The sequence below is a fragment of the Astatotilapia calliptera genome, chromosome 6 (genome assembly GCF_900246225.1).
Source record: "Astatotilapia calliptera chromosome 6, fAstCal1.2, whole genome shotgun sequence".
NCBI classification, from domain to species: domain Eukaryota; kingdom Metazoa; phylum Chordata; class Actinopteri; order Cichliformes; family Cichlidae; genus Astatotilapia; species Astatotilapia calliptera.
In genome coordinates this window covers 7,464,904-7,492,189 of record NC_039307.1, presented here as the reverse complement: position 1 = coordinate 7,492,189, position 27,286 = coordinate 7,464,904, and the positions used below count along the sequence as shown (strand labels likewise).

The 27,286-nt window shown below is 39.2% G+C and overlaps 2 protein-coding genes across 3 annotated transcripts; both read right to left on the bottom strand.

Moving 5' to 3' along the window:
• Window positions 1-172: 172 nt before the first annotated feature.
• Window positions 173-2,654, bottom strand: LOC113023209 (G-protein coupled receptor 26-like). Its single transcript, XM_026169234.1, has 3 exons — window positions 1,626-2,654; window positions 1,328-1,441; window positions 173-920 (listed from the first exon to the last, which is right to left on the bottom strand). Exons 1-3 carry the CDS (start codon window positions 2,297-2,299, stop codon window positions 677-679), a joined length of 1,032 nt encoding a protein of 343 aa, XP_026025019.1. The 5' UTR covers window positions 2,300-2,654; the 3' UTR covers window positions 173-676.
• Window positions 2,655-16,898: 14,244 nt separating this feature from the next.
• htra3a (HtrA serine peptidase 3a) lies at window positions 16,899-26,310 on the bottom strand. Of its 2 annotated transcripts, none has more exons than XM_026169233.1 (10): window positions 25,647-26,310; window positions 21,703-21,808; window positions 21,053-21,275; window positions 20,447-20,641; window positions 20,276-20,308; window positions 18,584-18,701; window positions 18,414-18,461; window positions 18,083-18,140; window positions 17,562-17,657; window positions 16,899-17,305 (listed from the first exon to the last, which is right to left on the bottom strand). In XM_026169233.1, exons 1-10 carry the CDS (start codon window positions 26,071-26,073, stop codon window positions 17,137-17,139), a joined length of 1,473 nt encoding a protein of 490 aa, XP_026025018.1. In that variant the 5' UTR covers window positions 26,074-26,310; the 3' UTR covers window positions 16,899-17,136. The 2 variants fall into 2 exon arrangements, with proteins under 2 accessions (XP_026025018.1, XP_026025017.1); XM_026169232.1 differs by having other exon boundaries at window positions 20,447-20,644; window positions 25,647-26,309.
• Between the last annotated feature and the right edge of the window lie 976 nt (window positions 26,311-27,286).

Below are 27,286 nucleotides of genomic sequence, written 5' to 3'. Positions count from 1 at the left end.
TTATGCATGAACAGAGACACGTGGAAATATAAGTTTAAAATATGTTCAGTTCATATCAGTTAATAAAAGATCACGATCATAATATTTGACTCACTAGTCTAGACTGATGCAGTATTGCAGTATACACTCACTTTAAGTACTCAAATAGAAGACTCGATTTTCATCTGTGGCAGTGGAGTTTATTTTTGAAAGTGCTCTGATATAACAATTTCACACATCTTCTTTGTATCTATTTTTGCACTCTATTTCAGTCATTAACACAAACAAAATGTAAGCATAAAACAATAATAAATGAGCAAATGGACAAATCCAGTGTTATCACACTTTATAGATACATTTCCACAGTACTAAACATGTTGCAGTTTTCATGTGGTTGTGCATCTCCAGGCAAACTAATGAGCCCTATATGGAAACAGCAATCTGTAGAGGCTGAAAAGGCTTCGGCACACATCGGACGTGAGAGGTGCCGTTCAGTATGAATTGTTATGTGTCCTTCACAGCTCTCCCAGTGGAAAATAATGTTCCTTTAACAGTCACATGACACAGTTCTTTGTTAAAAAGTCCTTGAGCAAGGCATTGACTTCTTTCAATCTGCTGACCTTTTTGACTTTAAAGACTGTGACCTTTTACAAAAAAGATCAAAGCATTAAATCATTTAAAAATGACCACATCAAGCTCAAGTAATCCTGGCAAGACAGCTGTCATCTGTGGTGTCAAATGTGCTGCTTGCACTGGTCACAGACAGTAAGTAGTGATCTTTTCCTACAACTCGGCTGATAATACTAACCAGGACCTTCCTGTACTGCTGCCGCAGAAGACAGTAGACGAATGGGTCACTGGAAGCCTTGGCATAGAACAAGCATTTGGTGGCAATGCCCCAGTAACGAGGGATGCGCACAGAGGGCAACAACTCCACCAACCTGTGGGAGTAAGACAGAAAAAGTAAATTCCACTTCCCCGGATGTGTATTTATAGCATGGAAAGTTATGGAAACAACAAAAGGCATCTGTTGCCTTCATGGGGGTTCTTCCCCTGTTATATTGGTTCAGAGGCAAGTTGTTTTATATTTTTAATGTTCAAATAAAGGGTCTAATGCAATCCACTGCAACATTCATACAATGAATGAAACCTTATTAGGGCTAATTATGATGCTGTGTTACAGAAGTAATGACTCAACTTTAAGGAAGATGTATACATTCTAGATATATTCGCGACTTAATATTATAAAATATAGAAGACATTCACATTTTAAAACAAAGTTCAGTCAAATGTCACAACGGACTTGGTACCATGCTGCCATTCCACTTAACTACACTGGAAGGCTTACCTGGTGATAACATATGGTGAAAAGCAGAGGATGAAGGAGCCAATGAAGACGCAGATCTTTTTAGTGGCGCGCTGCTTTCTCTTCTTCCGTTGCGCTAGGCACCTCTCCTTCACACTGATAAAAAAAAACCACATTAATTTCTGACATTAATAATTAATAAACTCATTAACATGTTACCTAATATTACGCAACCGTTTTTTTCAGTATGGCGTAACTGGTAGAGATTTATTTTATCCAATTAAGCTGTTTTGAAATCAGAGGCATGTCAAACTTTTTTTTTTCAAAGAAAACACTCTACCTGGGGTGGATATCAACCAACAGAAGCAAAGTCTGCACTGTAATTACATCTATCCTCTTGCAGTGTGACTTAGCCACTCTCAAAACTTTCAGGTAAGCGAAGCACAAGACGAGGAGGCAGAGCGCAAAGCTGCTACCGTGGAACAGCGCTGTGAAGGTGGCGTAGATTCCCAGCTGAGACACCTGGTCCAAGTCCAGGTGAACTGTGCATGAGGCGTAAGTGTAGCTGTAGCCTCCCCAGTTCATCATCAGCTGAGTGAGAGAAAAGATGAGAGAGTGAAGCCAGGAGTAGGCCACGATCAGAAAAGCGTCCCTGTAGCGCATCTTGCTGGAGTATCTCAGAGGAAATACTACCGCTATCCACCTGTCCATGCTCAGCGCCGCCATGCTCAGCATGGCATTACTGGTGATAAAAGTCTCGGCAAAGCTGACGACGTGGCAGAACAAGTCCCCCAAGGGGTTTGCGCCACTGACCACCCCCAGAAAAGTGGCAGGCATGTTGATAATACTGAGGAGGATGTTAGATAAAGAGAGATTTATCATAAAGATTCCTGGTACATGGGCTCTTAAATCGCTGCTCTGAACGAAACATAGCAGTACCGACAAGTTGGTCAGCAGAGAAACAACAGCTATTATCACAATGGACACTTCCAGAAGGAACTCCGGTATGCTCATATCTCGTGGTTCGTGTTAGCAGCAGCTGTGGGGAGGATGTTATGGAGAGTCCGCCATGCTCTCTCCTTTTGCCCCCCACCAGCTATGACGGATAGTCATTGCCACGTGCCAGACGCGCACTTGTGAGCCAAGCAGAGAGAAAGCGCTGTCCGGTGCTGAAATGCCTCAACAAACCTTCACGTCAGTGTTGAGATAAATAACTTAAAAGTTGTTTAAGATTTCTAGGAACTCAAATACTACTGATCGCGCCGATTTCTCCACTAATGACAGTAGTTTAGTCCAAATTGAAGAGCTGAGCAAAGGATAACACGAGATTGCCGGGTGGTCTCAGCGCTTACTCGCGATCATGCGCACTATCCGGCGCCTCCTCTCTCACTGGCAATGCCGTGCGCCCTGCACGTGCGGTCGGTGACTGGCTCATGTGACGCTTGAACAATATCCATGCGGGCAAGAGTTAATGTGAGAGATGAGGATGTTGTGTTTGCATCCAGCTCTAAGTTTTTATCCCAAAAGAAAAGCTCAGCTGTGCTGTCTGTAACTATGGAAGGAGAGCAGAGCTTTTCGTGTGTGTGTGTGCGCGTGTGTGTGTGAAAAGCTTGACTCATCCTAACCACAGCTGCTTCATGCCTTACTCTAACCTTTTATTCTAGATATGAAACACATACTCACCTTATAATCGAATGACCTGCCTCAGCAAACAACCCTTTGTCACCATGATGTAACTGTGAAAGCAGATTTGGGTCCCCATAACATGAGTAATATCGGGACCACACACACATGCACACACACACACACACACACACACACACACACACACACACACACACACACACACACACACACACACACACACACACACACACACACATCTCCATAGCAACAGAAGATCTCTGGTGTCTTCATCACTCTTTGAACTTCATCTTACTTAGCACTGATTTGTTTTTGATTTGTCCTCAAATACCTTCAAGAAGTCATTTGCCACCGCATGTTCATTTAAGTACACTTCTTGAAAGCATCATATGCTGTGTTACGGATCATATGGATTACAAAGGCAGGTTGAAAGGACAGAAGAGCTGGCAAATTAAGAGAAGACGGATGGAACCTGAAAAGCTGAAGGGAAACTGGATTGAGGGGGAGGAGGAACACGTGTGGGAGAAATGAAGAAAAAAAGATGCTGGTTGTTGTTTTATATACACAGTGCAGTTTCAGATTGCCTTTACGGGCAGTGTATTTCCATTTGAACTCTTTGATAGATTTTAATCATCAGTAAAAACAGAAAAATATTACCCCTTTAACGAGTTGGTGGAAATAAGCTTGAGTTTACATTACTGTGCCTGATTACATATTCCTACTCAGAGGCTGTAACTGGGGCTTAGTTTGTTCTCATTTTGGCAATAATGACATGTCTCCATCTTGACATAGAAAAAAGCCCTTTTCACTTCAGTGAAAACCAATAACAGTGCTTTAAGTGCAGTATTGACAGGTCTGTTGCACTGAACTGCAGTATTCTGTTTTCTGTGCTAACATTGATTTAAGGTTACATGGATAATTCCTGTCACATGTAAAATCTAATGCCTGCACAGTTAGTTCAAGCACAGTTCAAACACAATGTGTTTGAAGCCTAAAAACATGCGCGGGCTTGTGAGTGTGACTGATGGACATCTTTTTCCTCATTATGCACACATTATTCAGTTTATGTTATCTTAGGGCATGCAAGTGGGCTGTATTTTATTTCCTATTTTCTTCATGTGTTTCATCCTCTGTGTCCCCAAAGGCTACATTTATATTCAATTATTAACAGGTTTCTAGAAGATCATATTTACAGTATGTGCTGCAATAGCCCCAGTGATATATCTTTTCTTCTTTTGGTGTTTTGTCATGCTGCTTTCAGTGGTATTATTGTTATTGAGTGTGTAATCGAATGGCTAAACTGCTGTGAAGAAAAACCAGCACCTCTCAGTTGCTAAGAAGAAGGAAGAAATATCGGGAGAAATAGCAGAAGAGAAAGAAGGAGAAATTACCTTCAGAAACAACCCTCTAAGTGATCTCATATTCTCACTGGGCTTCTGTGGATGGCGAAGCTGTTATGCCAGTATCAGAATAGTGATGGGGAAGCACTTAAGAAGTCCCACTGGCAGGCATCCCACTCAACCTTGAGCCACTGCCTCTGGCTGCTATGTATATATATATATATATATATATATATATAGATAGAGAGAGAGAGAGAGAGAGAGAGATGCTGTGAGTATCTGCGCCATTACGTAACATCACAGTTCCCACAGTCAACAACATAATACAGAGCTCTCTCTTCACCTTAACTTCATCTTTATTAATTCCCCATAAAATATGACAATATTTTTAGTTTCTGTCCATGCATCCATCTGTTAATGTAGCCTTCATTATTACTACTGCACACAAGTCTTTTGTATATATGAGGTATGTATTCCTTTTAATATTTTTTATTCAAGTGTTTGAGAGTTTGTATTTATATTATTTAAAAGTTTTCGCTTTTTTGTTTGAGTACGAGTAAATTTCATTGTGATGCCGTGACAGTGGTTTAAGGACAGTCTCTTATCTCTTATGTTAGGTTCCATCATTCTGATATATGGATCCTTGTAGGTGTACTTGGCCTATTTTAAAATGAAACCCATTGGTTTTTATACATGCTTATTCCACTATGTTTGGTGTAGTACTATAGGCTGCTAGTGACAGAGAGAAGAAGATTGCTCCTTTTTGACAGCTATGACCCTGATCTGTCTGCTCTATTAAAATCAGTTCTACATTAGAAAGACTAAGAGGAAGGCGCTCTGTGGTGGTGTTGGTAGCATGCCCCTACTTTGTGATAACTTTTCAGCAATGATGCTGATGGTCATGAGAGGAGAAAAAGAGATGGGCTGCCAAGAAGACAAAGACTGTAACCAAATGTCAGGGTGACTGTTTCTGGAGTGTGAGATTCTGGGTGAATGAACAGGTCGTGACCCTTTGAGCTACAGAACAATCACAAACACTAACTCACTCAGACACTCACATGTCCAGATACACACAGGCCATCAGTTTCTCCAAGGTTCTCTGTCAGTCTTCCTGTTCCTTCCTTCTTCTACCTTCCTATTTATTTCACTCTGAGTCACATGTTAACAGTGACTCTACGATACTGTTAAAGGTGTCACTCTTTTTACACTTGTTAATGAAAGGAGGGGACAGGAGTGAAACTACTTCTAATGATGTGTATCCAGGTCAGAGCATACAGACTCAGGTGAAATCTATGATCTATGTATTCATACATAAGTGTAAAAATGATGCAGATATTTATTTATTTGTTGTTTTTAGATTTCACCCAACAGATAGATGATAGACAGATTGATACTTTATTGATTCTACAAGGAAAACTGTTGTGTTGTAGCATCATAATTAAGAGCAAAAAAATAGTACAGTCTACAATAAACAACAAGTCAGTAGCACAGTTAAATAAATGTGCAATCTGGCAACACATCAGCTAATATAGTGATGCAGCCTCAGGGGGCCAAAGGTGATTTTAAAGGCTTCTGGTGCAGCAAGCACATATTCAAGCCAAGCATCCCCATTCAATCTGAAAGCCACTGTTTACAAATAGAGATAAATGAAATAAAACTAATAACAGGCTAAATTTTCATATGACTCTGTATATCATTACAGTAAATAATAAATAAAGTTGTGAGGTGATTGCAATGCAAGTTTTCAGCTTTAATTCAGAAGGTTTTAAAAAACTATTGAATTGCAGTCCTTCTATGTATGGTTCCCCATGTTCAGTGGCTCAAAAGTAATGACAAATGACCAACATGATCATTCATCATTGTATTGTATTGTAAAAAAAATTAAAGAGATTAAAGATCAATCTGGAGTCGGTTTTGAGTGTTGAATTAGCATTTTAGAGCAGTTCACTAGAAATATCGATATGAGGTGCAAAAAGATGTCAATGCAAGTGAAAGGGGCCATCATGTCACAGTACTGGGTCTGGGACTCAGTGTTTTTTGATCAATTTATATTCTTGGATTTGTTGTTTCTCATGGTTTTTATTCTCACTATTGTTTTCTGCTTATTTATAATTCAATTCAATTAGATTTGATTTATATAGCGCCAAATCACAACAACAGTCGCCTCAAGGCATTTTATATTGTAAGGTAGACCCTACAATAACACATACAGAGAAAAACCCAACAATCAAATAACCTCCTATGAGCAAGCACTTTGGCGGGGCGGACATCTGCTGCGACCAGTTGCGACTGGTCTTTAGGTTTCTGTCTCTGTGCCTCCCGTGTGTTCCTTGTGTCACGTCTAGTCAAGTTATGTTTTCATGTCTGTGCTTCTCCTTGTTTCAGCGTCAAGTCCGTGTTTCTGTGGCTGTCTACTGTTTCCTGTTTTGCTTTGACGGTCTCATGTCCCATGTTAGTGTTTTCAGTTTTGCTTCTTATCGGTGTCGTTGTGTGTGATTGCTCCCAGCTTTGCTCTCCTCCTGTGTCTCATTCCCTGATTATCCCTCTGTGTATTTAAGCCCTTTGTCTTCCTCTGTTTGTTGCTGAATCATCTGTGTGTCATTTGCGGCATTCCTCACATCTTAGGCGTCTGCTTTCTTTTTTTTACTTGTTTCTAGTTTTTCTCCCAGTTTAGTCCTTGCCTTCCTCAATTTTTGTTCATGTTTTGCGCTATCATAATTAAGTTTAAGTCTGTTGTATATTCCTTACTGCAGGGGTGAAGGGAGTGCCAAGCATCGCAAAGACCAAAGTCGCTCATATACTGCTTGATTATATTTGTGGACTGCCAATTGCACTGAGTTCCTGCTGCATTGAGCCTATCAATTTTTCCATTTAGCCCCAGGTTGAAGTCACCCCCAAGAACGATTGTGCAATCTAAGTGTTCAGAGAGTGTACTAAAAAATCAGTGGAAGAATGAGGGGTCATCAACATTTGGACCATTTATACTCACAATACATAGCTTTTCGTTAAGTATAGATAGTTTAACGATTAGGAATCCGCCCTCTGGATCTATAACTGTGTCGAGTATTGTGAAATTAATATTTTTATGTATTAAAATTGCTACTCCCCTTTGTCAAGAATTATAACAGGCTGAAAACACATTAGGAAACATCATTCAAACCTGTTACAGGCCCATGAGTCTCTTGTAATAAAACAGTCTGCCTGTAGGTTTTTAAGTTGATTAAGTATTTTTAACCTTTTTTCTCTGGAGCATAGCTCGTTCAGAATAAAAAAGTCAATAGTTTATTTATACAGAAACACCAGGTGAAGACATATACAGTGCGACGGGTCAGGAAGTCCAGGGAAGGAAAGGAAAGGAGTCCACAAAACACACTCCACTCCCACACTCTCCACACTTTGTTCCAAACTCTTCTTCGGGCACTTACGCTCCAATAAACTCCACGCCACACTGCCAGACTCGGGGACAGGACAGGAAACAGGAACAGGTCTGGGAATCTATTCATAAATAGAGCACAATCAGAAACCACTGTAGGGTTGCAGAAACAACGATTACTAAGGTTACTCAATGATCCAGCTAAGAAGCACACTGAGCCACTGTTTTAAATAGTGGCTCGGCAATCACACAGGTCAGCGGCAGGTTGATTATGCCAGGTGCGTGGGCCAAGGGCCGGAGCCCAACATGAGCTCTGCTCAGGCAGACAGAGGAGAGGAAGGAGAGAGAGAGAGAGAAAACAATAACAATGCAAACATATGGCCCAAAACTAGGTCAGCCAGGAAGACACGGGGACCAAGACAATAACAAAAACTTTAGGAGTGGTCAAATCAACAATATGTTACTTTCTTAAAAAGAAGGAATGCACTGATAAATTCAGTAATGCCAAAAGGTCTGAAAGACCACAGAAGACAACTACAGTAGCTGATAGTGAATTCTTTCCGGGATTAAGAAAAACAGCTTCACAACATCTTGACAAGTCAAAAACACAGTCAAGGAGAAAAGCATATCGCTGTCACAGTCAAGAACATGCGCTGCAAATTCACAACACGGTGGATACGTCTGGTTACACGCAAGAAAAGACCAGATTAGTCATTGCTAGAAAACATTTAAAAGAAGAATCTACTGTGGTGGTTTAGAGAGGCAAAACAAAAGTTGTGCCGTTTTTCAAAGCCCTAATTGTATATATTTTCTCTCTACTGGCACTTTGACTCACTGCCTTTATGTCATTAGATTATTTTTGGGGTATCTTGAGTCATCCCAAGTCATGTTAGAATTCTGTATAATTTTAATGTGTGTACAAAAACTGTTTGTATGCTTATATTTACAGACTTAGTTCCTCGAAAGTGTCATTGAGGAAAGATTTTAATTGCTTTCAATCATTGCCATCTGCACAGTGTTTGCATTTCTTGCCAGGCACCAAAAAACTCTGACAGGAAAACTGACAACTTGTAGGGTCTTTCGACTTGGCATCACCCTGTAGGTTTAGGTTGTGATAAAGTCAAACAGTGCTGTTTTGGCTTCCAGAAAACTAAACGTGTCAGGCCCATGGCAGAGATAAAGTCAATTTGTGTCCTCTTGTTGAGTGTACACTGAGCACATTTTCTGATTTCTCTCTGCTAACACTCTGCCAAGGGTTAGCTATGAAAACTCTATTTGAATCCCAGACCATTAGAGAGCATATGTTTCTCTTCTTTGCAGTTATGCAAGATTATAGTTCCCATTTTCCTTGGCTGACTAGTAGTTTATTTTCACAAAGATACACTCCAGATGTTTCTTATTTGGAAAGGGGATTTCTAGATGCTGCATCCAAAAATTTACTTCATTACTGTGCATCTTGTCAACAACATCAGTGATGCTTCACAGATGATAAACACCTATAACAGAATGACCATGCTAAAAGCTAAACATTCAGTTTAGAGGATTTTATTTTCAAACAGCAGTAAAATGTTGCCTTAGGTATGTACACCAACTTTACCCACTGAACTCTGTGCCCAAACACAGCAGGCATTACTCTCATTAAGCGATTTAACCAACTATCCAGCTACAGCATGACGCAGGAACACAACGACTGATTACACACATAAAGATACCACATGGCATTAACCACCACATACATTGCCAGTATGAAAGCGCACACTCACACCCACACAGAGGATGCAAGATGTGGAAATGTAGCTGAATTATTCAAAATCCAGAGAAATGCTTGTGCAAGAGGAGACAAGGGAAAAGTCCACCGACTAGATTTACAAAGAAACAAAGAAAGACAGATAAACACACAAAAAGAGAACGAGAGGGGGAGATGCATGAGTCAGCAGTCTGCCAGAAAACAGGAGTTGAGAGACATAAAAAGAGCTCAGAGGATTTAGCTCTCACTGGAGTGCTGACAAAACGCTCACTTTACTGTGGCTGTTTTGTTTATGCGTACTTGTATTGCTTATGTTGTGGGGACCTCAGTGTGCTACACGGTCACATTTTGGAGACCAGCCTTCATACTGGGACAATTTCTTTTGATTTTAGGATGAATTTTTGGTTTCAATTAGGGTACAATGAGACAAAGTCAAGTAATAGTATGGTTGGGTTACAAATGAGCGTAACTCAGTGTTTGTGTGTGCGGCAGTCTGTTTGTGAGCAAAGTCTATTAAACATAGGCAAATATTTCCTTCTATATTTCTTTTAAAATATTTTTTCTTACAAGCATGAAGTGAAATTGTAACTTGTAGTAGCCTTAAAGAGACAATTCAACATTGTAGAAAAAAACGCATCGTAGTCACAAATATTCAGCCACACCCAGAAAGCGGGTTAGCCTAGCATAGCATGAAAATGAAGCAGAAAAAGCACAATGTGTAGCTTTTAACACATTCATGTGTGGAAATATAGATATTATAAAAGAGGCAGCTTCACAGTAATGGCAACACTGAAGTGTCTATGTTATTTTTCTTTCTTTAAAAAAAATAACAGTGAATTATAAAGTGAAAACACTGTAACAATGCTATAAGTGTTGGTTTTGATAATAATTATCACCTAAACCTGAACGCTACATGGAAAAAGGCACTGAGTCACACCTCTTTGTCAGGTGTTTTCAGTCCCATTGTTACATGTTTATAAAATCAAGCAACTACCGACACAGTCTGCATTTACTGTTGGGAATACATGTACTGGTGTTATGTATTTAAAATACAAAATATAAGTAACTGTATTCTGTTACAGCTACTGGTTAAATAGGTGATAATTAGAACAAAGTTACTTTGTTGAAATAAATAGATTACACGGTAGCGTTTTCCTGTTTCATATGTTAGGCTATCCCCTCTCTATCCCCTCTCTATCCCCTCTCTAATTTTGGAAATTCCACACTGGTGGAAACCCAAATAAAACATGCAATGAGAGGCTCTAATGTTAGTGTCCTGTTAATGTTGATAGTGTCAGTTACACAATGGACCCGGAGCCAGGACATCAAAACCAGCAACGCACGGGCAGGAATGCATTTCCTACTTAGAAATTCCGACACCACTTTATACTTTAATTGAAAGGAAGGTTGTGTATAGGAAATGAATTACTGCTGTACCATGTGTGAAACTAAATAAATAAATAAATGAATGAATAAATATTTAAAGAAGAAAGGGTTGGGAGAAATCTGACAGTGCAACGCAAACTCTGTTTGCCAGCAACCAATCTGCTCTCAGCGTCAAAAGACTCCACCTCCAACATCTGGAAGTAAGTTCTTTTTTAAAAAAAACAACAAAAAAACAAACAAACCTAATATTAGCCTGCTGCAACTATCTTGTTTTAGTTGTTGTAGCTACCTGGTTTATTGCCACTTCACACAGTATCTTCGATGTACGATTTGTGATTTATTACTATTACTGAAGGCCACTCGGCACCGAGCTAACATTGTTAGCTGGCGTTAGCTGAGGTTAGTTCATATATGTGCAAACTGTTAGACTTGATGGATAGCATTAACAACCTGCTAGCTGCAAATAATCACGTGCAGTCCTGAAAGCAGACAGAAAGAAACATATTACTGATACAGAAATAGTTTAAAAAGTGCAGCCTTACCTTATGTTCACCCTACTGTTACTCATTTTATATTAAGATTTAAAAATCTAGTAACCATGTAAACCTTTTGGAATACAAGCATGCTGATCCACACAGGTATGCACACAGGTGTACACACGGGTGTTCACAGACGTGGACTACACCTTTCTTGGCGGCTGCCTCAAAGCACATTGTGCGCTGTCTATCTTGCGTGCTGCACAATATCGTTTATTATTTAGTATCTACTGTTATCTACTGCTAGCTAATTTTTTGTGATGGTGCTGTTTTTTTGGGGTTTTTTATTATGTTGCTCTTTGTTGTTTGCTTTCTCTTCTGTTTTTTTTTCTCCATACAGGTGATCCAGGTGTTTGTTTGTTTTGTTTTTTCTTTCTTCCCCCCCTTCTCACCGTCTCTTCTCCCCTTTGGTTTTCTTTCTCTCCCTCTCTTTCTTTCATTCTTTCTCCCTGTCCTATCCCCTAGTCATGTCTGTCCCGTTTGTAGCAACTGAAAATAAAATAAATTCATAATTATAATAAAGGTCAATCAAATGGACCAATATGGCAAGGCCATGATGATCCACTTGGTAAAATAAATCCGCTTGGCATCTTTCTTGGCCTTAAGACAACAATTCTGATGGCTAAAGATCCTAAAGGGACACAAAAAAAAAAAAAAAAATCTAGTTGGTATTTGTAGCCTTCAGTAATAGTAATAAATCACACAATAGTACATTCATGTAGTTGTAAAAAGCTTGATAATATATTAAGTAATCCAAAGTATTCAGAATACATTACTCTCATTGAGTAACTCAACAGAATGCATCACGAATTACGTTTGGGGGCATGTATTCTGTAATCTGTAGTTGAATACATTTTAAAAGTAACCTTCCCAACACAGAACATGTGTGGGTAACTGATGACAGAGGATAAAGCAAACTAAAAATAGTGGCCGCAGTCTGAAAACCAGAACAATGAGCAGGAAAGACCATAAAATGTTATAGAGCAGATAAGATGCTGCATACTTGGTTCTTTTACTGTCCATATGTAACTCCTTACTACAAGCTAACCTTTCACATACCAGTTTTGGGAGCTGTTGATAACTTGAAATGTTGACAGTGGGAGTTCAAAATACAGACAATATCAGATCCGCTATCATGAGTGTCTGATATTAAAACAATTCTTGCATAAGTTTTAAGCTTAGTGAATATTTATAAATACTGCAATATCAAACAGTAGGAATGCCAAGCACATTCACAACCAGAAATATTAAATGAGAGGTCTTCCAGAAAAGGGCACCGTGTCTCCTACACAGTTTCCAAGTGTTTTATAAGCTCTGCAGTTAGTGCCTAAGGGCTATGCATCTGAAAAATAGACACTGGTGACTAATTTTCCTTCTGAAAAACAAACTAGAAGTCAAAGAAAGAAGAGTTACAGGGAGGGCATCAGCAGCTCTGGCATATGTGCATATGTTAAATGCATGAAATAATGAAAGTAAATGTGTATTCACTCTTTCCCCTTTAGTATAATCAAAAGCAGCACATCTGTCATTTACTAAACCCACGTGGAACCACTGTTAAAATGGGTTGATAGGACGTATGTGTAGCAAGACAAAGAGAAAAACAAGTGAGAACTCATCTCCTGTCACTCTGAAAAAGCCAACTCTGAAGTGACTGTGGACTATTTCCAAAAAAGATTTCAATAAAAACAGGCCATACTTTGAGAGGAATGCTTGGAATTTAAGCTCTCATTAAATTTTAGAAAACCGACCTCTGGGAAATATAATCTGAAGTGTCCTGAAGTGCACGTCATTCCAAGAATAGCTTTGCACTTCACTGTGTGATAAACCAACTTAATATGTTTGCAGAAGAGGAAACAAGAAGTCTATTTTCAGCAAAACGCTCAACACAACAGCACATGGGTGTATTTAACTTTTTTCTAACACTAATTGTCCAGTTGTGGAGCATCACTGTGTGAAAAATGTGGTGTATTGCTGTGTTATCATCCATGCTGAGGATGTTTGTGTGCCTGTGTGGGAGGTAGGTCGAAAGACTAACAGATTCACTCTGTAAAAGTCTGGTAGCTTTGTCTTTTTGTCTTTTTAGAGTAAATTGCCCACGTTAGTAGTGATCAGTAAGCCATGAGTCATAGAGAGTAGGATTTGAGACAGATGGGTGTAGTTAGGGCCTGTACTTCTGTAACACCACAATTTAACAGGGTTTCTTTTTTTTAAGCCAGTGCAAGCTGTCTATGCCAAATGCTCCAATCTGTGGTCTTGACCCTTAAACTTCCTCTAAATATAAAAGTTTACTATAAACGCAGTCTCTTGCTAGAGGTTGCCAGTAACACAGGTCAAACCTAATACTGTCAAGTGTTTAGTGTTACGGACGTCTCCAGTTCACTTCCTCGATTGGACGAAAACCCACAGATATGCACAAATCCAAAATCAGAAGGGTTTTCTTTTCTTTTTATTATTAGATCATTAATTAAACAGTTACATTCCCTACGAACAGATAAATTCATCCCTGGATATTCCGAGTGGCACATAAAGGTCCTGTGTGTGTTTTCAAGCATTGAGGAGATGATGTTGCTCAGCTTCCATTAAGTGCTGCTGATGGGACTCAAAATGCCATCAGGTTCTGAGGTCACTGATGACTCACAGTTTGACATTATAAGGGACGTTATGATTAAAGCCTAATATGAATATCTGTTAGCCCTTAACTCACAAAGCATCATAAGCATCATCACCATTTTTCTGTGAACATGTAATTGAGCTGACGGTCCATTTTTCCCCCTGGCTGCCTCTCCTGGACGTCTAAGGTCTCTGTCTCTGGGCCTTTACCCTGGACTCTTACCATAAACTGAACACTGACAGATGGGAGCTAAAGTGTGGGTGGCTTTGAATGAAACCCTGGTGTGGAATGAGCGGAAAGAGAGTAAAAGAGGCAAGGATGAAGATCCCTGAAAAAGTCCTTGAAAATTTAAGAATTTCTCCAAGATGTGAAATATCCCGTGTTAAATGTGCAGCAGTGAGATGGCTGGAAAAAAAAAGAGAGGTTGTTATTTATTTCACTTCAACACCAAGATATCAGATTAGATTGACAGCACCTTGGTAACATTACATCACACGTGTCATCAGACTGTGATTCAAATGCTGATGACGGCTGAGTCATAGAAAACAGAAGACCACAGACAAAAGCACAAATATGGAAATCCATCTATCCTTTGTAAATATCAACACTTCACCGAGTTCTTTTGATTCCTCAGAGGCATCCAATGGAAGACAAAACACTGCTCAGTAGACCATTTAACACTTTATTACTTCTAGAAGGGACATGCGTCCTTCATGACACGTTGCCGCGGATCTCAAAATGGTGGTGTGGCCCTAACAGTTTTATTACAGAAGCTCATTCTAGTCTAAACAACAGTGTCTCAGTAACTTTCCACTACAGATGGTCCCCTCTTATCTACATTTTCCCAAGCAAGCGTGAGCGAGAGTCTACAGCTTTCTACTCCCTAAGGACACATGGTCTCATGCCTTTATTTTTCAGGGCTGTGTCCACTTAATACTACACTATATAACTTTATAACACTTATTAATAAAAAAGCATAGCATTACTGAGGCACTGTAAATTATTTAATCCCAACACCTTCCATTTTCTTAAAGTGTCACAGGGCAAGAGGTAACATACTACCTAGAGATATCCAGGTTGTATATTATGAAAACCTTATATATATATAAAAAAATCAATAAATAAAATAGTTCCATCTGTGTACAATTGATCTTATTAAGAAAGTGGTTGAGAAATTATTTAACAACAAATAAAAGTGAAAAGATACAGCAACAGTACAGATCAATACATGAAAGTTTGACGTTTAAGATACAAGGCGTTATAAAGAATATCAAAATCTGGAATAATGCAAGAGTGTTGTGTTTAAAAATCTTCAACATCAACTATTTTTTCCACATCTTAAAAGCACAATCTTTGGATTGGATAGAGGAAAAATGGGATGTTTTACACCCATGTGATGTCTCAGAGTTAATAAAGAATTCTTTTTGTTTATAGCAAATGAGACATTATCCCTATATTGTTTTTAGCACTATGATTAGCACTTGGAATTCATCTATCCTTCCATTTACTTATTTTCTTATCCCTAGCCTATCCCAAGTGTCACAGGGCGAGAGGTAATATACACCTAGAGATATCCAGGTTGTATATTATGAAAACCTTATATATAAAAAATCAATAAATAAAATAGTTCCATCTGTGTAGTTCCACCTGCACGATTGTCTCTCTGACAGTCTTACATGCTGTTGAAATGTTTAACTGTCTCTTCTGCTTTAAGTGCAAAAGGATGCAATCAGAAACCAGAGCTATATATAGACTTCTATAGTGCAGCAGTCCTTTAAGATGAGCGTTTGAGCAATTGCCACGTTGGGAGGAAATTCTTTATTCTCCACCTGCCATCTAGTGGATTCTTTGGGAATCATAAATTGTGTTTATTTCAAACTAAACTATATTTGGCCTCTAGATGGCAACACACTGACTGGGTTGCATAGGGAATGCACTAATCTAAAGTACAAACAGTGTACAGAAGAGTATATGTTGTGCTTTATATGCATGCAGAGATATCTGTAAAACTCTGGCTTTACTGTAAAAACACATGGCCTTTGTTGTTGAGTGAAAGTTTATATTTAGTGTGGGCTTAGATATATTGTTTTAGTGTGGACACAGCTGTGTCCTCTGTCTGCCTTACTGAAGTAGTCTGGCGCTCAGCTATAACAATCTGTCTTGGCAAGACTAGAAAACACCACCCACACTCCAACAACTGCTCCATCAAGTCACACGCTGAGTGCAGCACAGAGAACCATATTAAAATCAGTCTGCGAGGACCGGCTGAAATGGTAGTTATTTGTTCACAGCAGGAGTCACTTATTAGCTACATTTCCTCCCTGTTTTTCCTGTTTGTGAGCCCAGCAGCCAGTCTTTCCTTTTTGTTCTTCCAGTTTGTCTTTGCTTCCTTGGCCTCTGCTTGTTCCAGCCAACAGTAACCAGACAGAGTCTATGTTTAAATAAACAGGAAGGGTTTTCTGTCTGGGCTCAGTTTATGATGTGTGGACTTACAGGGAGTTCAAGTGGGTTACAAGGTCATTTCTGAGGTCATTTCAGCATGGAGGAAGGCTTTTAGAATGATAAATAAACCAAAACAACACTATTCAAAAGTATAAGCATATATGTAGTATGTGCAAAATGTCAAGCTACTGAAAGATATTTTTCTGCCATCTTGATTTAATTTGGCTTTTGTATAAGTACTTTCAGGCTACTTCAGGGTGTGCGACTTTAAGATTCAGGTTATGTTATGACTGAAGATTTTTCATTTCCAAAACAGGAAAGAATACAACCAGCTGTTCCCTGTAACAGGATTTTACTCATAGTGCCTGTGTTCCGTATGTGGAGGTGCTGACTTAGGTTTGTTTAAATTAGGAGAAAGTCTTTCCAAGAGAGAGGATGGAGGAGGGATGAGAAGACATAAACAAAGGAATGGAAGCTGCCTTCTGGAAAGCAGCTGCTGAACAGACTAGACAGAAAAACACACAACTGCACAGATCCTTCTTCTAAGCTTTTATTCTAAAGCGCCTTAAATATACAGTGCAATGGATTCTACTGAGCTGTATTTTGAAGTCTGTGTTAAACTACAGTATTTCAAACTCTACCAAAGCATACATCATCAGGCTAGTTGGGAAAGGAACTGCTCTTTTCCGTTCTCTTGTTTTAATAAGAAATCAGTACTGGACATATTGAGTCCTGCCTCTTCACAACTAAAAGATATCAATTCTCCCAGTTTTCAATGTACCAAAAGCTGTGGGTGGATATTGAAGAGTAAGTCATCGTTCCCTCTGCGAATCTCAAGTAGGAGTGGCTGGTCGCTCTGCAACACCTCATGGATGTCTTCAGTGGTCCTGACTGGCTTTGCATTCAACTTCACTATAACGTCACCTTCCCTAATCCCTCCTCTAAGACATGGAAAAGAAAAGAAGCTCGAGTCAACCGTTTACTACAAGTGTGCCAGAAAGAGAAAAAGAAGATTCAGACTTATAATGACATCATTGTCCATAAATCTGCAATCACTTTCTGGAAGTATGAAACAGGGTGATATCATTTGAAATGTGTGTGTGTGTGTGTGTGTGTGTGTGTGTGTGTGTGTGTGTGTGTGTGTGTGTGTGTGTGTGTGTGTGTGTGTGTACTTTTTGCAGGTGTGTGTGAGCATACTTTTCTGCTGGAGTGTTAGGTATGACCTGCCGCACCAAAACTCCACTACTGATGTCGGGGAAGTCTGGGTTATGAAGTCGCAACTCTTCTACAAGACTGTGGCACACGTAGGACACAATATTAATGCTATTAACACATTTTTACACATTATCATTTCAATTATGTAAAAAAAGGAAGTGCATCACATAAAACTAATTCCCTTTTCGGACATACTCAGACATGCAAACATTTGATTTTCTATGAAACAGCTCCTGCTGACAAATCAAAGGTAAAGTTGTTTGGCTACAGACAAAGTAGACAAGCAGCAATACCAGCTCCTGAAGCCAACTTATGTTTCCCATAGAATAACACAGAATTTGTCGGTTTGTTTGTTAAATGATTTATTCACAAAACAAATGTTGCTCTTAGTATTATTTGGGTATGCCACCTTTATCTGTAGTAGGAAGTGTATTAAAGAACATTAGTGCAAAATTTATTTTCTCCTTACAGTCTAATATGTGTGTGACTTTGTAACAACTTACGCTTTGGTGATGGTGACCATCCAGATGCCTAAAAAATGTCTCTTAACTAGGGACGCGTCTGAAAGCACAACAATATAACCATAATTTAAACACAGCCTCATGCAAAGGCTAAGTTGGGCTGACGGGGAAAGATGAGCTGAGGAGACAGTTAATAACTATTTTATTAAACACATATTAAAATATAAATGTAGCCATTAAAATTATAGTCCAAATCCTGAGGATTTCATTTGTTATTAAAGATCTATTAACTTTTAGTCTACACTCTTAACTGCATGTTTTGCCATATATGTAAATAGTTATAATATTTGCACAAAAACGTCTTGTCTCTCACCTGCATCAGACTGTGGTTTGTCCATTTTTCTTTTCTGCTGTCTCTTTTCTGTCACAACAAAAACCAGTCAGAGTAGTAGGCAATGAAAATTAGAGACATATACTGGGGGGAAATAGTCATTTAAAGATATTTTAGATAATAAGATGATAAACTTCACAAAAAAAAGTCACCATCTTTCTTGTGTTTAATCTGTGACTCTGAGAGAAAGCGGCTGATGCGGTCTGCCGGTATAGCGAAGGAAATTCCTGCTGTCACTTTAAGAGTGTTGATTCCAATCACCTCACCATCCTGAAGGAAACACAAACACATGTTGAAAGACAAACACAACATGATGGCTGCCAAAAAGGACTTGATGCTGACATAAATATCAGCCAGTAAGAACTGAGAAAAATATGTCAAGATTTCCAGAAAAAAAAACTGCATCAGTTGGTATGTAGAGCCGAGCATGTGGCACAACTACAGTTGCTATGATATATTGATAAAAACACAATGCATGTGCCTTTTTAAACGTGCACTCGTTTATGGCGTTATAAATGTGTCATTACACAGAACACTTTAAAGCATGTGACGCATGATGTGTCACGATTGTGTCCCAGTGTTACTGCAGTCAATAAAAATAAACTGCACGTTTCTACTTTGAGCTTTTTTATAATTAATATTAGTAGAACTCCAGAATTGGAGTAACAGCTATAGCCGTTAATCACTGGCCACAAGAAAATATGCTTGAACAAATCTGTAAATCAATTTTGAGCCATTTTGAGTTCATAGTTCATGGGACACAAGAGGGTTTATAAAACAAGCAAAGACTGTATCATATCGCAGGTTTTTGTGCTTTGGTTCTGCATTCTGGTTTCTTAGTATTTTTGAGTCTTAGTCATGTTTTATTTTTCTAATGTTTGAAGTTTAGATTTTTTTTTCAACCATATATATTTAATATGTGTAATATACTGAATTATATTTATGAAATAGAGCCGTTTCTATTTATTAGTGCTCGTTTGCTATATTTTTCAGCCTTGCAATACACTGTATTATTTCACTAGTTTAGATAGTTACTCTTTTTGTTATTTTGGAGCAACTGTGACCACATAATTTTCTTAGGGATTAGTAAAGTGTTTTGATTCTGATTTTGTGTTTGTTGAACATCTGGATTTCCTGTTTTCATTTCTTGTTCTCGTAGAGCGTGAGTTTTATTTTTTTATGATATCTTGTGTTTTGATATTAGCAAGAGTTTCCATGTGTGTTCGTTTGTTAATTGTTAGTGTTTTACTTTGAAGGTTTGCTTTCTTTTGTGTCTTGCGTCAGTTTTGCTTCCTGTGCTCCTCTCCCTACTGTTTTCATCAATAATAATTTTTCCGTAATTATAATCCTGTCGTCCCTTTTTACTGTTGATCTTTGGAATTTCCTGTGTGTGCTCCTCCACTTCCCTTTCATGCTGTCCAGTTTATTTTCTTTGGAATTAACCTGGTTCTTTGTTCTTCTTTCTAGATTCTTTGGGATTTCGTGACTCTTAACTTTGTGCTTCTTGGAGTACTGTTCAGCTGGTAAAGCTCACATTTTGTTTGCATTCTGTGCCTTGTTATGCACACATCTACAAAGCTATTTGTGACAGTTAATAGTTTCTTTAAATGTGCTGCAATACATACAACAAAATCAGGTATAATGTCTGTAGTGTATATCACACTTAAGCTCCCTCTGTGCTTTGGCGAATAATACGTTTGTGATATTCAGGCTCATATGACAATTTGGTGACTCATAACTGTTTATGCTGCGTTGGTGAAAACTCCGTTCTTTGTTTGAGGCCAAACTGAAAACACTCCAAAATCAAATGGATCATCTACTGTACCTTAGAGAACACCACTTACCAAGTTAACAAGAGGTCCTCCCGAATTGCCGTACTTGACACAAGTATGGAAGATATAAAATAGAAACAAGCACAACAGTAATTCTTACACATATGGGAATATTAAAAGACAATTATGTAGTTCAATAATGCAATCAATGTGTATAGATGGAGATATTTAAAAATGTTTCACGTTAATAATAGCATCAGTTTGGATGTAGTCCATGTCTGAGTCCTTTATGCCCAGCTCTTTGCCATCTCTTTGTGTAGTGCTGACGATGCCGGTGGTGACAGTGTTCTGCAGGGCGAAAGGGCTGCCAATGGCAACCACAAACTCTCCTGGCCTCAGATCAGCCGAACTGCCCAGAGACAGCACGCGAAGTTTCTTCTGCTACAACAAGCACAAAAAAAACCCACTCAAAAAATACCAGCACACAGGCGAAAACGCGAGTATGTCAGAGCAACACAGATGAAAAGAAGAAAAGACATTTAGAGGAAGAGGAATAGTTGAAAGCTTACAAAACTCTCCAGGTATTTCAGACAGGGGTGTGAGATTACACACATCAGCGCTCTGTCTGTGACTCACGGAGCTAGTGTTTATGAAAGTCTTATTAATGTCTAGCAGAAAACTGTCAGATGTTGACAAAGAAATGTGTCAGGATGTGGGCTGTGTGGTTTATGTGGGCTCATTTAAGATTTATGGATGTAAAAAAATCTAAAGATTCATGTGTTTATATTTGAAAAGGAGAAGAGGGTAGAGAAGCTTATGATGATAGCATGTCAGGGCTTGTGCCCTTACCTGTGGATTGACCTTGATTGTAGCAATGTCTGCCTTCCTGTCTATGTCTTTCACCACGGCTTCATATGCATCTCCGTCGTGGAGCTGAACACGCAGCTGTGGCCTGCCTGTCACCAAGGCAGCTGTGGTTACCACATGAGCGTTGGTCACAATCACACCTGAGTGGGACACGATGAACCCAGAGCCACTGGAGAGCCGCATGTGGCGACCTAAAAGAGGATGCCTGGAAACAGAGGGTAAATGAAAAATTATTAAAGCGAACATGATTAATAATAACAATAATAATTAAAATGTGCTTTTCTTGCATATATTTCACATTCTGGTTGCCCTATATAGAAGTAATTTTGGCAGCTTGGAGAGTTTTATGCCTTAATGTGATGTGCTTTGGACTAAATTGTATGCTTAATTTTATGCATGATTTGAATTTTATTTAAATTTTAAGCTTAAATTTGAATGTAATTTTATGCTACTTATAATAGCAGGCAAACAGCACTTGATTGGGCCCAATATCCCTAAAACAGCCTGTTGAGGAAACAGGTTGCACTCGTTTTTTCTTACTTGAGATCAAAGCAGACAAATCAAGCCATTATGCTATAAAACAATATAAATAAGCAATTTTTGTTATTTTTATACACATACACAATCCAAACCTTAAGAACAGCTCAATGTGGACGACAGCAGGGGCTATTTTCTCCACGACATCAGCAATGAAGTTGAACTTGTATCGAGGGCTGCTGAGACGAATCAGGGTACGACCTATACTGACAAGAAAACCCCACCAAAACATTAATACAGACAGCAATCAATCTATCTATAGCTACAGTTAGGTCCATAAATATTTGGACAGAGTCAACTTTTGAAACAACTCACACTTTCAGCTTTAATTTAGTGGGTTGAACAAAAAAGATGCATAAAAATGTGAGAAACTAAAGCATTTTTGTAACACAATCCCTTCATCCCAGGGGACTCAAAAGTAATTGGACAAATTAAATTACTGAAAATAAAATGTTAATTTCCCATACTTGGTTGAAAACCCTTTGCTAGCAATGACAGCCTGAAGTCTTGAACTCATGGACATCACCAGATGCTGGGTTTCCTCCTTTTTAATGCTCTGCCAGGCCTTCACTGCAGCAGCTTTCAGTTACTGTTGTGGACCTTTCTGTCCACAGTTTAATCGTGAACAAGTGAAATGCATGCTCAGTTGGGTTAAGATCAGGTGACTGATTTGGCAACACAAGGATATTGCACTTCTTTGCTTTAATAAACTCCTGGTTTGCTTTGGCTGTATGTTTTGGTTCATTGTTTATTTTTATTATGAAACACCGGCCAATCAATGTGACTCAGTTTAGCTGGATTTGAGCAGATACATCTTCAATAAACATTAGTGTCCCTGTCCGCCACTGGCAGCCATGCACGCTCAAGCCATCACACTGCCTCCGCCATGTTTTACAGATGATGTGGTTTGCGTCGCCATACTTTTTTCTTGCCATCTTTCTGGTAGAGGTTGATCTTGGTTTCATCTGTTGAAAGACTGTTCTTCCAGACCTTTGCTGGCTTTTTTAGAATTTTTTTTTTTTTTTTAGCTTGTCCAACCTTTTTATTCTTGAGGTTTATGATTACAACTTCCTCCTGGAGAGTCTTGCTCACTCGGCTGGCTGTTGTGAAGGGGTTTCTCTTCACCATGAAAATGATTCTGCGATCATCCACCACTGCTGTCTTCTCTGGACATCCAGGTCTTTTTGCATTGCTGAGTTCAGCAGTGTAGGTTTTGCCACTTCTAATATTGTAGCAATTTCTCTGATGTTTTTTTTTCTGTTTTCACAGCTTACAGATGGCTTGTCTCACCTGCATGGAGCGCTCCTTTGATTGCATGTTGTCTGTTCAAAGAAAAATCTTCCCAATGCAGGCAGCACACCTCAAATCAATTCCAGGACTTTTATCTGCTTAACTAATAATGACATAATGAAGGAATTGCCCACACCTTCCTTTGAATCAATTTTCCAATTACTTTTGGTCCCGTTAAAAAGAGGGTGGCATATGTTAAGGAGCCGAAACTCCTAAAACCCTCATCCAACCTGAATGTGATATCCTCAAACGAAAGCTGAGAGCCTACACATTATGTCCATTAAATAACTATAATTGGAATATGTTTCAGTAAACAAAAAATAAAAAACCAACCTTGCCTCAGTGCCCCTAATCTAGATATTTTATACACACGTATGCGCACACGAATGCGCACACGTATGCGCACACGTATGCGCACACAAATATGAGTACACAAATATGTGTACACAAATATGTGTACACAAATATACACATATATGTGTATATATACCCATATATAGGGGAGACCGGGGATAGTTGTAACATTTTTGACATTTCTGTCTGTAAATTGAAGCTCTTTTAAGGTAGTGGATTCAAAATGTAATGCAAAGTATTTACATGTCTCTGCTATTAAATAGTGCAGCTATTTTCTCTGCAGCACAATTACCCATTGCATGGTATGGTCTCAAACACAAAGAGTGAAATGTTACAGTTAACCCCATAGTCTGGGTTAGTTAGCAACACAGAGCACCTGTATAAAAAAGCCCAAAGCCGACTGTACTTCCTCAGGAGGCTGAGGTCTTTTAACATCTGCAGGAAGCTCCTGAGGATGTTTTACCAGTCGGTGGTTGCTGGAGTACTTTTCTATGCTGTGGTGTGCTGGGGGAGCAGCACAGCAAAGAAGGACTCATCCAGGCTGGAGAAACTGATCAGGAGGGCTAGCTCTGTGGTCGGCATGAAGCTGGACACTCTGGTGACAGTGGCAGAGAAAAGGACATTAAAGAAACTGATGGACATTATGGACAATGCTGGGCATCCTCTGCACACGGCCATTAACAACCAGAAGAGTCTGTTCAGTGACAGGTTGCTTCTCCCAAAGACAAGAACTAACAGACTTAAAAACTCCTTTGTCCCACACGCCATCAGACTGTTTAACTCCTCTCTGGAGGGGAGAGGGAGGGGAAACAGGAGGACAAAGGAGGGGGGAACAACTAAGCTGTAGTGCCTCTTCACCTCACTGTGCAATACCTTTTGTGCAATACTTTTGTAAATAGTCAACAGTGCAATAGACCTCAATACTTGAAATGTGCAATTCACTTGTATTTTTATTTTTTATTCCTATTTATTCTATTTATCCCCTTCGTATATTTTATTTATATTGTCTCTGTATTTATATATATGTGTGTGTGTGTGTGTGTGTGTGTGTGTATATATATATATATATATATATATATATATATATATATATATATATATATATAATATTCTGTAACTCTGTAACTTCTGTCGGTGCTGTGCTTTTTTTGGAAATCGAATTTCCCAGAGGAACCCACCCGAGGGATTAATAAAGTTCTATCTAATCTAATCTAATCTAATCTAATCTAGTTGTAACATATCCTGGGGTAAAATGTAACACAATGAAATAAGGGTACTGACAAAATATTAACATGTAATCTTTGTTTATTCAACACATGAATGCACTTAGAGCCATTTATATAGCTGTGTGTGTGTGACAGAATGCAGAAATCTAGCTTTTGAACATATTCCAACCCCCCAAAAAAGACAAATTATGGAATTTTCTGCAACTGAATATTTCATTAATTTTGGTTGGTCTTCCTTGAGTTTGGCCTCATTGGCACAGTGGGCATTATAAACTACAGCTCTTGCACCAATTTTGAACATAACAATGAAGCTGAAAAAATGTAGTTGTTCACCAGCATCGCAATTCCATTACTTTTTACCATGGCTTACCATGGCTTTGCAAACCACACCAAGTGTGGTTTGCAAAGTGCTTCAGAAAGATGAGGAAATCTGTTTCTTGCACCCATCCTGACTTATTTCCACTACCAGTACTTCCTACTGGTCCATCTCTGACACAGTGGTCTGCATAATGTATGTGTGGGAACACAAACAGTGGAGGAATTGTGTTGCCAATGGCATTAACTGCATATACAAAAGCGACCAGTGAACCTCTCTCTGCTGATGTCGTTGCCCCAACTTGTTTAATATAAGTTAAAGTAATAGTGTGGTAAGTTGTAACATCTGCATTATTGTTACAACTGACCCAGACTGTTGCTGTTACAACTGACCCAGACTCCTATAGCCATGAACTAGCTAACATTACAGCCAACGGCTAAAACATTAGCACTAAAGACCTACACAGAATATATCCCCATAGACATACAAATAACACAATTTAAGTTTGATGAGTTTAACTGCAAAGCAGATAATGCTATTAAACATTGAAATAAAGTAGAAAAACTTACTTTTTGGTATACAAATTACTTTTTTTCATGTTAAATTGTCTGTGTTTGACAAAATGTGCTGATTTTTCACATGTGATAGCAGAACTGAGTTGGGCATGCACAGGATGAGTCACATCATTTGAAACTTAGCCCTGATTGGAGAAATTGGAAGTGTTACAACTGACCCACGTTACAACTATCCCCGGTCTCCCCTACATACATATACACATATATACCAAATCCGGGGAAAAAAACTATTCTACCCTGTACATTCTAGGTTTGTGGCGACCTTAAAGCAACCCTACCTGCTCCTAAAGGCGAACAGGGTCCTTTGTGCGCTTGGCTGACCGCGGGTCTCCCCTTGAGTAGAGTTTTCCGACTGGCTGCTCTCATCTTACACACATTTCCATACGTTTTCCCGTCGCTCCCACACACTTCATGGTCCATCTTACACCGACAGACCCCTTTGGAGCCTCGCCGCTTCCCCGCAGCGAATAACTTGCACTCCAATCCATCCCCGCAGGGCAGGTCGTCTTTGCGGCCGCAGGGGTCTCCTTCACGCGGGGAACACACCAGGCAGCAGTTACATCTGTCCGGAACGTAGCCACCGGGACAGCTGGGGCTCGGGCACGAGCTCACATCGCACCGGGAGGTGCACTTGTCAGAGCGAACGGCTTCGGTGATTTCGTGCGCAAAGAAAAACGCAGCCACAAATATAAAGAGCTGCATCATGTCAATAGTGCCAGAAAGCTTAAATAAATATGATATAGATATATATATGCCCTCACAAAATCATATTAAATTACTACATTGAAAACATTGGGTTGCTTCTTTAAGAACTAAAAAGTAATCTAAGTACAATCTCCCGTGGCTCTTCTGGCTAAAAAGGACTACAAGCCAAGCCGTCTATGTCTGCATATTTTTACAGCCTTGTGACTTTAGTCGTTCTCAAAAGTGGTGTAAACTCATCGCCTTGAAGTGCACTTCCGACGGCAGGCAACTAAAATAAAACAGATACTGCGCGCCATCTAGTGGAAACAAAAGCTCATAACAGACATAACTGCAGGGAAGCTTGTACACGTCAGAAATTTACATACACTCATCATGGGCATGAATGTCCTGGTAGTTTGGGCTTCTGATTCCTTTGAAACGGTCTTTATCTTCAAAAAACCAAGAACTGGGTGCACTTTATTTTTTTTAATTTTGCATTTTCTCCAGTTCTTGCAAAGTCACAAAGTGTAGATACAGGCTCAGATATAGACGTACATTTATTTAAATATTTTAATAAGCAGTGCTGAAGGTTCTACATTATACTTTTACTTGACAAATGAAAGTCCTGTTAAATTTTCATTAGTGTTCATGATTGATTACTTGGTTGTTTTTCCTTTGCCAGTACTCACTGGATTGAGCAATACTTCGAACAACAGGAAAGCCCAAGAAATTCAGTGACAATTTAAGAAGCGGAATTGTAGATTTACACAACTTAGGAAGGTCTTTCAGGGCCATTACGAAAAAACTGCAGATTACAAAACCATTAGCTCAAGTTACTGTATCTATGTATGAGTTAGTGAGACGTGTCACCGCATTGCCAGGATCTGGAAGAAGATCCAAACTGTCATCCTGGGATGAGAATAAACTGGTTAGGATGTTCTGGAACAGCCCAGGAAGCGTCAGGGTTAAAGCGTGAACTGGAAACTGTTGAAACTCCAACATCACTGTCCACAGTAAAGCAAGTTTTACATCCCCATGGAACGAGAGACTGCCAACCCAGAAAAAAAAGCCCCTGCTTCAAAATCGACACGTCATCACTGATATTTTCACTTTCCCACCACAGGCATGAGCCTAATGCCTTCTAGAGGAAAGTTTTATGTTCAGATGAAACAAAGATTGGGCTGTTTGGTCACTATGACAAGAGGCATGTTTGTAGGGGTAAAGGTGGGGCTTA